Raw genomic sequence first — 13,016 nt, forward strand, 5'->3', positions numbered from 1 at the left:
GGTGATGTTTTGTGTTTTCCTTTATTGCAAACACATCCACTTGGGGAGTTCCTCAGAGCTGGAAAATAGACCTTGCTATGACTGGAAGAAGGGACATGTGTGGTGACTGGTTAACAACCTGCTTAGGTGGTCTGCCAGCACACTGAGTCTCTGGGAGGTGGTTCACTTTCAGAAGTATAGAGTTGCTGAGGCAAAAGTCTCAAAGTAGGATTGCTTTCCAACAGAGTAGTGGGGACTGGGCTCCTTTCTGCTTGTTTACATAAAGCATGATGGTCATATTGTCAGTCAGCACTAATAAGATTCTTCCCCTAATGTGAGGAAGGAATGCCCTGCAAGCTAAACAGGTAGTCTGGAGCTCTCTGATGTTTATGTGCAGACTGAGATCTTGGTGAGACCTGAGACTTTGTGTCTGCAGGTGTCCAAGGTAAGCATCCCACCCCAGATCCAAGACATCTCTGACTAAGGTGAGTGAGAGTTGAGATGAGTCAAAAGGAACTCCCCTGCACACACTGGTTGAGTCTAACCACCAGTCCAGGGTAGATAAGATGCAACTTGGTATGTGTACTAACATGTCTATGTGGGGGTCTTCTTGGAGAATACACCTCTGCCACCCAGCCCTGAAGGGATCTGAGGCATGGTCTAGCATACCGGGTCAGATAAGTACACGCCACCCTGTGCAGTCTTAAACAGTTCCTCACCATGGAGTGAGGATAAAGGTTTTAAGTCCAGAATGAGACTTTGTATTGCAAGAAACCTCATCTGTGGCAGTAAGGCCCTGGCTGTTGTCGAGTCATGGGCTGCTCCAATAAATTCTACTCTCTGTACTGGACACAGAACTGACTTGTCTGTTTTGATTATCAGGTGTCACTCTCGAATCTTTGAGACTGTACAGAGTCTCATCCATCTTTTCTGAAAAGAGCAACGGCCCCTCAAAGGGTAAGTCATGAACTGTTTGCACCTCTGGAGGGAAGTCAGAAGAGTGCAACCAGTATGAGCACCTCCTCATGATGGCAGAGGCCATGCTGCACGCTGCAGAATCTGCTGCACTGAGACCTGCCTGTAGAACTGTTTTGGTTCTTGCCCTCATCTATTAAAGTGGGGAACACTTATCTAGGCTCATCTGGTAGCTTGCCTTTTCAAAAACCGTATCCCAGAAAGTCAAATTGCAGTGTTCCAGCAAAGCTTGCTGGTTCAGAGTGTGAAGCTATAATCCACCTGTGGAATAAAGCTTTCTCCCAGACAAGCCCAGCTTCTTGTTCTCTTTGCTCTTTGGGGTTGAGGAGTGGTGCCCCTATCATTCTTTTTCATTAGCTGCTGCAACTCCAAGGAAGCCTGGAGGAGAAGGGTTGTACAGCTACTTGAACCCCCAGGAGAGGACATAATCTCTTGTTCTCCACTCTTTTAGCCATCAGAGGCAGTGAAGCTGGGGTCTTCCAGAGGAACTCAGTAGGTTCTAAAATAGTCTCATTTACTGACAGTGCTATTCTAGCTGAGGTTGCAGATATTAAAATGTCCACCAGCTTGTGGGATTTTTCCCAGACACCTCTGAATGGATATCAAGAGCCAAAGCCATCCTCAACAGATCCTGATGGGTCTTAAGATGAGGTGGAGAAATAGGCTCCATCACAATTGCCTCACCAGGAATGAGGAAAAGGTTGTTAACGGTACCAGGGGGCTGGTGCAGTTCCTGGTCCTCTTGCAGTTGCTAACAAGAAGGACTCTGTGTGGTGCCAGGCTTGGTACTGATGTGACAATACTTGTGGTGACATTACTTGTGACACCCAGCAGATGTAGCCAACTGAGATAGCTGAGGGGACACTCTTGATTGGGCAGGAACCCCATGGGTTCCAAAAGATCCACTGGAACAGTTCTGGCCCCCAGCTCTGTGTAGCCCAGTGATCCCTCCTGAAAGCTTCCTGCTGGCACTGGGATGGAAACAAGGGCGAGCAGGTGGCATAATCCTCCAGGTGGAACAGCTATGCTGGGATACATGGGAACCCTGATGACAATGCTGCTTCTTGAGACCAAGGCGATATCGTATTCATCAATACTTGAGAAGAAAGCTCAGACTCTGAAGAAAGGAGAGCTGAGAATATCCTCTGTGGCTTTCCTCTAGATGGTACCAGCCTCACAGGTATCCAGGCAGCCAGATCCAGAGGACCTGCTCGGTGCAGAGGTGAAGGTGCCAGAGGCATTACCCTGGGCATCAGTGCTCGGTGAGACTCTTGAACTATTGGTGACATTGGGACAGAGAGGTTCAACCACCCTCTCACAGCCTCAAACACCTCAGAAGTGGACGGTACTGGAAAGATACTCTGAAGTCCTAAGATGCAAGGAGATGCCATTGCACCTGCTTTGGGAACCAGTCCTGACAGGCCCCCATCGGGCTCTGGAGTCAACAAACTCTCCTGTTCAGAGGTGTGCTCTGGGGAGTGCTTCCTGTCTGAATACCCTCCCAAGTCTTTAGCAAAGCTCATTCTCTTCAAATCCCTTGATGACCCTGATACTGAGCCAGATTTCTGCTGAAAGTCCTTACAAATGCCACACTTGTCACTCACATAGGCTTCCTTTACATTCCCCTACATTAGCTAGGGTGATGTCACTATTTGACACTGTCTTGCTGCAAGAGGGGCAGGACCTGAAACCCGTAGAGTGTGGAATACGTCCTGTACCAGGGCCAGTACCCCAAACTGAGTTCTGGAGTCTGCATAAACAAACAAAAAAAGCCCCTTTTTCTTTTTGTCCTTACAAACTACACAGGAGTACTATATACAGTTATTGAGAAAGACTGGCAGAAGCAAGGATAGGGAGCTCCAACAACCGTCACGGGTAGTGGGAAGAAACTCAGGAGGGTCTGGAGTGGCTCAGCCCTTTATGCCTCTGCGAGGTGTGTGAGACAGCAGAGAGTGCTCAAGCTACCCTGACAAGTGCTGCTAAGGGCAACAACTCTCCGATAACTGTGTACTGGAGCACACAAACTGGGATGGATATGTGCAATCACTCGAAGAAGAAAAAGTCTTACGGGCTACAGGCTTGATTCTGATCTCACACCAGTGTAAATCGGGAGGAACTCCACTGAAGAATTCAAAGTGATGACAACGTAAAATTGGAGAGCGCTAGATCAGAATCAGGCCTTATGTGTCTGTCAGCAAACCCTCTTCTTGGTGCATCAGAATATGTGTAAAATATAAGCTAATTTTTGAGGGCTCTATTCATCATAAAAAATCCAATGCCTTTTATGCTGTGGGATGTCACATATCAGCTTTGGCTGTCAAGATTTTAATTCTAAAAGTGTTTGATTTTTCTTCCTCAGGTCACATGGCCCAGGAAAGCTGAAAAATGGAGACAACCATGTAAGCAACCAGAGGAGCTAGTGAACGGAAGCAGCAAAAGAGGGGAGTTTAGCGAGGCTGTTCAGAGAGGGAGCAGCAGAGCCAGATACACCTAATAAACATTCTTCAAACTTAAGCCAATCCCCCACCCCCGCCCCCACAAACAGATGATGTTATGGTATTCTCTCACACTGAAGATTCTTTTCTGGAGCAGGGAGCCCTGTCATTAGGAAGACAAAGGTAACATGAATGGGGGAGTTGATTATTAGAAATATAGATAGTTGGGTTTGTGATGATCAGGAGAATTGCCTGGTGAATTGCTTGCTGAATGCAAAGGTTACAGATTTCTGAAGACAACTAGACAGATGTATGTGCAGTGCTGGGGAGGACCTGGGAGTCATGGTACATGTAGGTACCAGCGACATAGGGAAAAGGTTCTGGAGGCCAAATTTAGGCTGCTAGCTAACAGATTCAAGTATAGGACCTCCATGGTAGCATTCTCTGAAATGGTTCGTTCCACACAGAGGGCCAACAGAACAGGCAGAATTGCAGGGTCTCAATGCAAAGATGAGATGATGATGGCTCGGGGAGGGATTTAGGTTTATTAGGAACTGGGAAAGCTTTTGGGAAAGGAGGAACCTATACAAAAAGGATGGGCTCCACCTAAATCAAAATGGAACCAGATTGCCAGCTGATAAAGTACAAACAGGAATTGAAAAGAAACAGTTGAATAAGAGTCCCATTCAACTTCATCACTTGAAGGCACACAACTAAAATACTAACACATTTTATAAGTGCTTGTGTACAAATGCCAGAAGTCTAAATATTACAATGGGTGAACTTGGGTAACTGGTATTATATGATGATATTGATATAGTAGGTATCACAGAAACTCGGTGGAACAATGATAATAAATGTGACACAGTAATACCAGGGTACAATATCTATAGGAATGACAGAGTAACTCCCGCTGGTGTGGGAATGGCATTATATGTGAAAGAAAGCAGAGTCAACTATAGTAAAAATATTAAATAATTCAAACTGTACCACAGAATCTCCATGAGTAGAAATTCCATACTTGAATAATAAGGTTATAGCAATAGGCATATACTACCAACCACCTGACCAGGATGATGATTGTGAAATACTCAGGGAGACTAGAGAGGCTATAAAAATAGAAAACTCAGTAACACTGGGGGATTTAAACTGTCCCCATATTGAGTAGGAACTTGTCACCTCAGGGTGGGATGCAGAGAAAAAATTTCTAGACACCATTAATGACTACTTCTTGGAGCAGCTAGTCCTGGAACCATGGAGAGGTAATTCTTGATTTAGGCCTAAGTAGCACACAGGATCTGGTCCAAGAGGTGAACATAGCTGAACTGCACAGTAATAGTGACCATAATGTAATTAAATTTAACATCTTTGTAGTAGGGAAATACTGAAGAAACCCACCACAGTAGCATTTAACTTCAAAAAGCGGAACCACACAAAAATGAGGAGTGTAGTCAAACGGAAATTAAAAGGAACAGTCACAAGAGTAAAATGTCTGCAAGCTGCATGGAACCTTTTTAAAAACATCATAAGAGAGGCTCAAACTCTGTGTATACTCCAAGTAAAAAACCAGTAAGAGGACAAAAAAAACCCAAAACAACCACCACCATCGCTAAACCACAGAGTAAAAGAGGCAGTTAGAGACAAAAGACATCTTTTAAAAACTGTATGTCAAATCCTACTGAGAAAAATAGAAAGGACACAAACTCTGGCAAATCAAGTGTATAAGCATAATTAGCCAGGCCAAAAAAGATTTTGAAGAACAATAAGCAAAGGCACCAAAAACTAACAATTTTTTTTCCAAGTGCATCAGAAGCAGGAAGCCTGCCAAACAATCAGTGGGATCACTGAATGAAAGAGCATTCAAGGAAGATAAGGCTGTTGCGGAGAAGTTAAATGAATTATTTGCATTAGTCCTTATTGCAGAGGATGTGAGGGAGATTCCCATACTTGAGCTTTGTTTTTTTAAGGTGAAAAATCAAAGGAACTGTCCACAGACAGAGGTGCCAGTAGAGGTTTTGGAAGACACTGATCAATTTAACAGTAATAAGTTACCAGGAACAGATGGTATTCACCCAAGAGTTTTGAAAGAACTCAAAAATGAAACTGCAGAACTACAAACTGTGGTAAGTATCTGCAGCTGAGCAGTAACCCTGCTCCTGTGAAAGGGTTAAAAGCCAGCCCTTGGAGAGGGCTGGGGCTGAAAGCTGAGGAAAAAAAGGCTAATTGGGAAGGCAACCTCAATTGGGCCACACTCCAACCAGACCACAACTGGCCCTGTTTAAGGGCTCAGCCAGGAGCTCATCAATCTCTCTCTAGCTCTTGAGAGAGAAGGACCTGGCTGTCTGGTAGAGACGGGTACTTCAGACAGCAGTGCCGGGGAGAGGGAGGAGGAGCCGGGAAGCTCCAGCCTGGCAACTCCCCAGGTTGCAAGCCTTGATAGAGGCCTGTGCAGATCTGGGGGCTGGGAGGAGCAGCCCGGGGTTAGGTAGCTGGTCCGCCCCTCCCCTTGCCAATGATGAGTGGCCTTTTACAGACTGCAGTTTGCCCCAGTTAGCAGGGGCTCAATGATGACTGGCAGTAGCCATTGAGGTAAGGTAGGGATAGAGGGCTGGGGTTTCCCCTGGGAGGGGAGACCCAGACTGTAGGTTACTCCTGGGAGCAGAACCCAGAGGGTAAGGGGCACTGGGGTACAGGAGAGACACGGGGGCCAGAGGCAGGCGAGACACCGGCCAAGAGAGGGCACTCCAAGCTGAACAAGAGCTAATTCCTGAGACGACCAGCAGGAGGCGCCGCACTGGTGAGTCATCGCATTGCTACAGAATCCTGTTGCTTAAATCAGCCTATGTATCAGGTGACTGGAGGATAGCCAATGTACAACCTATTTTTTTTTTTAAAAGGTTTCATAGGAATCCTGGGAATTACAGGCCAGGAAATCTAACTTCAGTACCAGGAGAACTGGTTGAAACTATAGTAAAGAACAGAATTATCAGACTGATAGATGACCAGAATATTCTGAGGAAGAGTCAACACAGCTTTTGTAAAGGGAAATCATGCCTCATCAACCTATTAGAATCTATTGAGAGGGTCAACAAACATGTGGACAAGGTGATTCAGTGGATATAGTTAGGGACCTACCAAATTCACGGCCATGAAAAACATGTCACGGACCATGAAATCTGGTGTTTTGTGTGCTTTTACTTCATACTATACAGATTTCATAGGGGACACCAGCATTTCTCAAATTGGGGGTCCTGACCCAAAATGGAGTTGCACGGGGTCACAAGGTTATTTTAAGGGGGCATGGTATTGCCACCTTTACTTCTGCACTGCCTTCAGAGTTTGGTGGCTGGAGGTTGGTAGCTGTTGGCTGGGCACCCAGCTCTGAAGGCAGTGCCGCACCAGCAACAGCACAGAGGTAAAGGTGGTTATACTATGCTATGCCACCCTTACTTCTGCACTGCTGCTGGCAGCGACTCTGCCTTGAGAGCTGTGCTCCCAGCCAACAGCTGTAGCTCTCCAGCTGCCCAGCTCTGAAGGCAGTGCCAGCACTAGCATCAGTGCAGAAGTAAGGATAGCAATACTGCAACCCCCCTACAATAACCGTGCAACCCCCCACAACTCCTTTATGGGTCTGGACCCCTACAATTACAACTCTGTGAAATTTCAGATATAAATAGAATTAAAATAGATTTAAATCATGAAATTTACTGTTTTTAAAATCCTATGACAGTGAAATTGACCAACATTGAATTTGGTAGGGTCCTAGATACAGTGTACTTGGACTTTCAGAAAGCCTTTGACAAGGTCCCTCATCAAAGGGTCTTAAGCAAAGTAGACAGTCATGGAATAAGAAGGAAGGTCCTCTCATGGATCAGTGACTGGTTAAAAGATAGGAAACAAAAAGAGGAATAAACAGTCAGTTTTCACACTGGAGAGACATTAAACAGTGGAGTCTTCCAGGAATCTGCACTGGGACCAGTGCTGTACAGCAAATTTGAATGATCTGGAAAAAGGGGGTAAAAAATGAGGTGGCAAAGTTTGCAGAAGCTACAAAATTACTTAAGATAGTTAAGTCCAAGGCTGACTGCAAAGATTTACAAAGGGATCTCACTACACTGGGTGACTCTGAAATTCAGGGTTGATGAATGCAAAGTAATGCACACCGGAAAACATAATCCCAACTATAAATACTAAATTAGCTGTTACCACTAAAACAGATCTTGGAGTCACTGTGGATAGTTATCTGAAAATATCTGCTCAATGTACAGCAGCAGTTTTCTGTTAGGAACTATTAGGAAAGAGAGAGATAAGAAGACAATAATATCATAATACCACTACAATAAACCCATGTTCCACCCACACCTTGAATACTGGTCAGAAAAGGGCAACAAAATGATGAGGGGTGTGGAAAAGCTTCTGTATGAAGAGAGACTGTTCAGCTTTTGTATGTCTACACTACGAGATTATTCAGATTTTACATAAACTGGTTTTGTAAAACAGATTGTATAAAGACGAGTGCACGCGGCCACACTAAGCACATTAATTCGGTGGTGTGCGTCCATGTACCGAGGCTAGCGTCGATTTCTGGAGCGTTGCACTGTGGGTAGCTATCCCGTAGCTATCCCATAGTTTCTGCAGTCTCCCCCGCCCACTGGAATTCTGGGTTGAGATCTCGATGCATGATGGTGCAAAAACAGTGTCGCGGGTGATTCTGGGTAAATGTCGTCACTCATTCCTTCCTCCGTGAAAGCAATGGCAGACAACCATTTTGCGCCCCTTTTCCTCTGGACTGCCCTGGCAGATGCCATAGCATGGCAACCATGGAGCCTGTTTTGCCTTTTGTCACTGTCACCGTATGTGTACTGGATGCTGCTGACAGAGGCGGTACTGCAGCGCTACACAGCAGCATTCATTTGCAAGGTAGCAGAGATGGCTACCATCCCCATTGCACCGTCTGCCATTGTAAATTGGCGATGAGATGACGGCTATCAATCATTTTGTACCGTTTGCAACTGGAAATTGGCAATGACGGTTATCAATCATCTTGTACCATCTGCTGCTGTCATGGGTGTTCCTGGCTGGCCTCGCTGAGGTCGGCCGGGGGCGCATGGACAAAAATGGGAATGACTCCCCGGGTCATTCCCTTCTTTAAGTTTTGTCTAAATATAGAGTCAGTCCTGCCTAGAATATGGGGCAAGTCTACTATAGAGCCAGAGAGCACAGCTGCTCCGGGTTAGAGCCCCAGAGATCCCGCAGAAATGATGAGCTGCATGCCATTCTAGAGGGTGCGCCTGCAACAACCCCACCCGTTGCTTCCCTCCTCTCCCAACCCTCCTGGGCTACCATTGCAATGTCCCCCCATTTGTGTGATGAAGTAATAAAGAATGTAGGAATAAGAAACACTGACCTTTTAGCGAGATAAAATGAGGGGGAGGCAGCCTCCAGCTGCTATAATAGTCCAGGCAGGATATTAAAGGCTGGGGGGGAAAGGAGCACAGCCTCCTGCTGCTATGATAGTCCAGGGAGTACAGAATCTTTTCTTTAGACATGAAAGGGGTAGGGGGGGCTGATGGAGCTCAGTCTCCAGCTGCTATGATGAAGACGGTTACCAAGCATTTTGTACCATCTGCCAGGAATGACAGGGAGTCATTCCCATTTTTACCCAGGCGCCCCCAGCCGACCTCACCGAGGCCAGCCAGGAGCACTCAGGGGATGATGACCATTTTCCACCATTTTGTACCATCTGCCATCAGGAAAGGAAGGGGAGAGGATACTGCTGTTCAGTGCCGCAACACCGCGTCTACCAGCAGCATGCAGTAGACATACGGTGACATTGAAAAATGGCAAAAAACGATTTTTTTCCCTTTTCTTTCACGGGGAGGGGAGGGGGGGTAAATAGACAAGATATACCCTGAACCACCCCGGACAATGTGTTTGACCCTACAGGCACTGGAAACTCAGTCAAGAATGCAAATACTTTTCGGAGACTGCGGGGACTGTGGGATAGCTGGAGTCCTCGGTACCCCTTCCCTCCCTCCATGAGCGTCCATTTCATTCTTTGGCTTTCCGTTACGCTTGTCACACAGCACTGTGCTGTGGACTCTGTATCATAGCCTGGAGATTTTTTCAAATGCTTTGGCATTTCGTCTTCTGTAACGGAGCTCTGATAGAACAGATTTGTCTTCCCATACAGCGATCAGATCCAGTATCTCCCGTACGGTCCATGCTGGAGTTCTTTTTGGATTTGGGACTGCATTGCCACCTGTGCCGATCAGAGCTCCACGCTGGCCAAACAGGAAATGAAATTCAAAGGTTCGCGGGCCTTTTCCTGTCTACCTGGCTAGTGCATCTGAGTTCAGATTGCTTTCCAGAGAGGTCACAATGATGCACTGTGGGATATCGCCCGGAGGCCAATACCGTCGATTTGCGGCCACACTAACCCTAATCCTACATGGCAATACCGATTTCAGCGCTACTCCTCTCATCGGGGAGGAGTACAGAAACCAGTTTAAAGAGCCCTTTATATCGATATAAAGGGCCTCGTTGTGTGGACGGGTGCAGGTTTAAATTGGCTTAACGCTGCTAAATTCGGTTTAAACACGTAGTGTAGACCAGGCCTTAGAAAAAAGAGATGACTGGAGGAGGGGGTTTTATGATAGAGGTCTATAAAATCAAGAATGGTGTGGAGAAAGTGAATAAAGAAGGGTTATTTACTTCTTTACTTAACACAAGAACCAGGGGTCACCCAATGAAATTAATAGACAGCAGGTTTAAAATAAACATAAGGAAGTACTTCTTCATTCAGTGCATAGTCAACCTGTGGAACTCATTGTCAGGGGATGTTTATGAGATTAAGCTAGATCACAGCTTGATGTGGTGTGCCTGGAAGGATGCAGAGAGACAGCTGATTCATGTTTGACCAGGACAAATGAAGCATTGAGCATCTAAGGGCACCTTCCCTCTAGCTGGCACAACCAGTATCTATTTACTTTTATTGGTTATCTTTCTTTTGATTTCTCCTTCCATTATAACCATTTCTTCTCTCTCACATACACACACACACTCTCTCTCTCTTTCCCTCTTCCCCCCCCCCCACTTCCTTTCAAGGCTCCATAACAGCAAATAAGCTGTCAATCAGCTGTGAATAAATCCAGACAGCCCCTCTTCCCTGGTGTAGATGTCACTTCACTCTGCCAGATGTCATTAGAGTTGGACATCTTTGATATATGACCGGAGGGAGGGAGGTTTAACTGGAACTGAGAGCTAATGCTCTAGTTCTGTACTACCGGCGCAACGAAACTGCAGGCTCTGAATCGGCAGGCAGACACAGTTCCCATACTACTGATGCACAAAGCCCAATCACATAGAAAAATGAATAAATAGTTGTGACTGCTGTCATCTCACAATGCAAATGTAAGTTTCATAGATTTATTCATTAACCCTTTGCCTTCAAAAATACAGTAGATCAGTCGATGGGCTAAATGTTCAGTGTGGCGATTGAGGTAGTAAGGATCACAATCCCAGGTATCATTAACAAAAGTTGTGAACTTGGCTTCCTGTGCACTATGTTGAGAATTTCTCTCACAAAGCAATCCTGCTCCCAGTTCATTTGAATCAGAACACTCCACATTATTTCTCCATGTCTATTAAACTGTTCGAGGTGGGGAGAATGGCTGGAAGCACAAGCTGACCTCTCATTAAAAGTTCCTTCATCACTATTGCATTTTACAGTGTTCTCTTTCAGAAATAAAATATGAAGAGGCACTGACAGAATATTTGAAATTTTCCTTGGGCATCAGAAAAGATGATGAGTAGAAGGATTTATGTTGGCTAAACCTCAAATTGCAATATCTATAGAACTGCTATTCAAATATTTCACCAAGGGAAGACCCTATACCCTCAATTATATGAACAGAGGCAATCTGTCTCTTCTGAGAACAAAATTAATGAATCTGTACAATTGAAACAATTAGTTCACTCCATAATTATCATAGCTTCAGTGATGTTTCAAATTAATGTGATGCAAGATGCAGAATTAATTTGATCCAGTTCAACGACCTAAATGCAGACAGTGCACAACTAAAAATAATGTAAATTTTAAATAATCTGTTTGCATATCTACTTTAAAGAAGCATTAGAAGTAACTTCAGCCAGGAAGTGATTACATATACTGACTTAAATACTAAAAATATCATATCATATTATTCAAACTTCTGAGATTTACAAAAATTTGCAACACGAAGGCAGAGTCTATTGTTAAAAACAATAATGACACCCTTCCCACTGACCCATGCTATTCATAAATGGTAAACAAAATTCTGCCACCACAATTTTTGTAAGTCAATTACCACTGCCTGCCATTTAAGGTCCTGTTCCTGCAATTGATCTGCACTGACTGACCTCTGCAGCCATGTGGAGTTCTTCTGAAGTTAGTGGGGCTCTGTATATGGCTCCAAGAGTCCAAACACATGGATTAAGATTAAAGAAAGCCCTAGGTTTTTCCTGATATGAAAAGTGGTGAGAAGTCTCTGACAATTACTGACTTTTAATTTCTGTGCTTACCTTTAAAATCAAACTGGTAGATGTTTTTCAATGATTCATGAAGGAAGTAAAAGCTTCCTAGAGCCTGTAGAAAAACAAAAAATAAATAGTAATAAGTATAGTCAGCTTTTAGTTAAAAACAATTGTGATACAGCTTTTCTTATATATTTTTTGCATTTGAAATTAAATATCAGTAATTAAAAATACTACAATTGATAGGTAAAATATTTTCAATAAGTCAGTGAAAAGAAATGAGTTTTCTTTATTTTTCTTTTAAGTTTAGTAAGCAGCTATAATGAAGGCCATTAGCAGTTTACCAAGGGGTGGTCTAGACTACACAGTTAGGTCGATAGACTCATAGACTTTAAGGTCAGAAGGGACCATTAGACCACTTATATCCACCTAATTATGTCAGTGTCTACACTACAGCCTTGCTCCCACTGATGTAAGTGTCCTTCTGCACAGGCATAACTACTCCATCTCCCTGAGAGGTGTAAGGCTCATGTTGGTGTAGTTAGGGCAGTGGTGGGCAACTTGTGGCTCATCAGGGTAATACTGGCAGGCCGTGAGACAGTTTGTTTACACTGACCATCTGCAGGCACAGCCACCCACAGCTCCCAGTGGCCGTGGTTCACTGTTCCCAGATAATGGGAGCTGTGGGAAGCTGGTTGCTCCACTCACCCCTCGCTAGAAGCCCTAGCGGCTTCATACCCAGTTTCCAGCTTGGAGCCAGGGTGAGAAACTGGGGGGGGGGGCGGGGGGAAGCCCACGTGGCTATGGACCCTGCTCCCAGTCAGGGAATGGGGAGCAAGGGGGGGCAGCCCCCTGGGAGCCTGTGGGGCAGCCAGGCTCTTGGCAGGAGCTGCCAACAGAGCTAAGAGATCAGTCTCTTAGCTTTCCACACTACCCTTCTTAGGCTGGTAGAAGCATTGCTGGTGAGGACGTGCACCACCACCCCAAGGAGGGTAGTGTGGACATGCAGCACCACAGTAATTACTGCAGTGGCTGTAAATTGACCTAATATAGGTTGATTTACATTTCTAGCATAGACATACCCTACATTTGCTAAGGACACAAATAGTTAAT

At 45.0% G+C, this 13,016-nt stretch overlaps 1 protein-coding gene across 3 annotated transcripts in view; it reads right to left on the reverse strand.

Annotated features, from left to right (window-relative positions):
• Positions 1-13,016, reverse strand: part of INPP5A (inositol polyphosphate-5-phosphatase A) — a 422,955-nt gene that overhangs the window by 158,246 nt on the left and 251,693 nt on the right. For all 3 annotated transcript variants that reach the window (XM_050959547.1, XM_050959548.1, XM_050959549.1), the window contains exon 5: positions 11,952-12,015. In XM_050959547.1, coding sequence (XP_050815504.1) covers positions 11,952-12,015 — 64 coding nt within the window. The remainder of the gene's footprint in view (positions 1-11,951; positions 12,016-13,016) is intronic.

Source organism: Gopherus flavomarginatus, chromosome 6 (genome assembly GCF_025201925.1).
Source record: "Gopherus flavomarginatus isolate rGopFla2 chromosome 6, rGopFla2.mat.asm, whole genome shotgun sequence".
Classification (NCBI taxonomy): domain Eukaryota; kingdom Metazoa; phylum Chordata; order Testudines; family Testudinidae; genus Gopherus; species Gopherus flavomarginatus.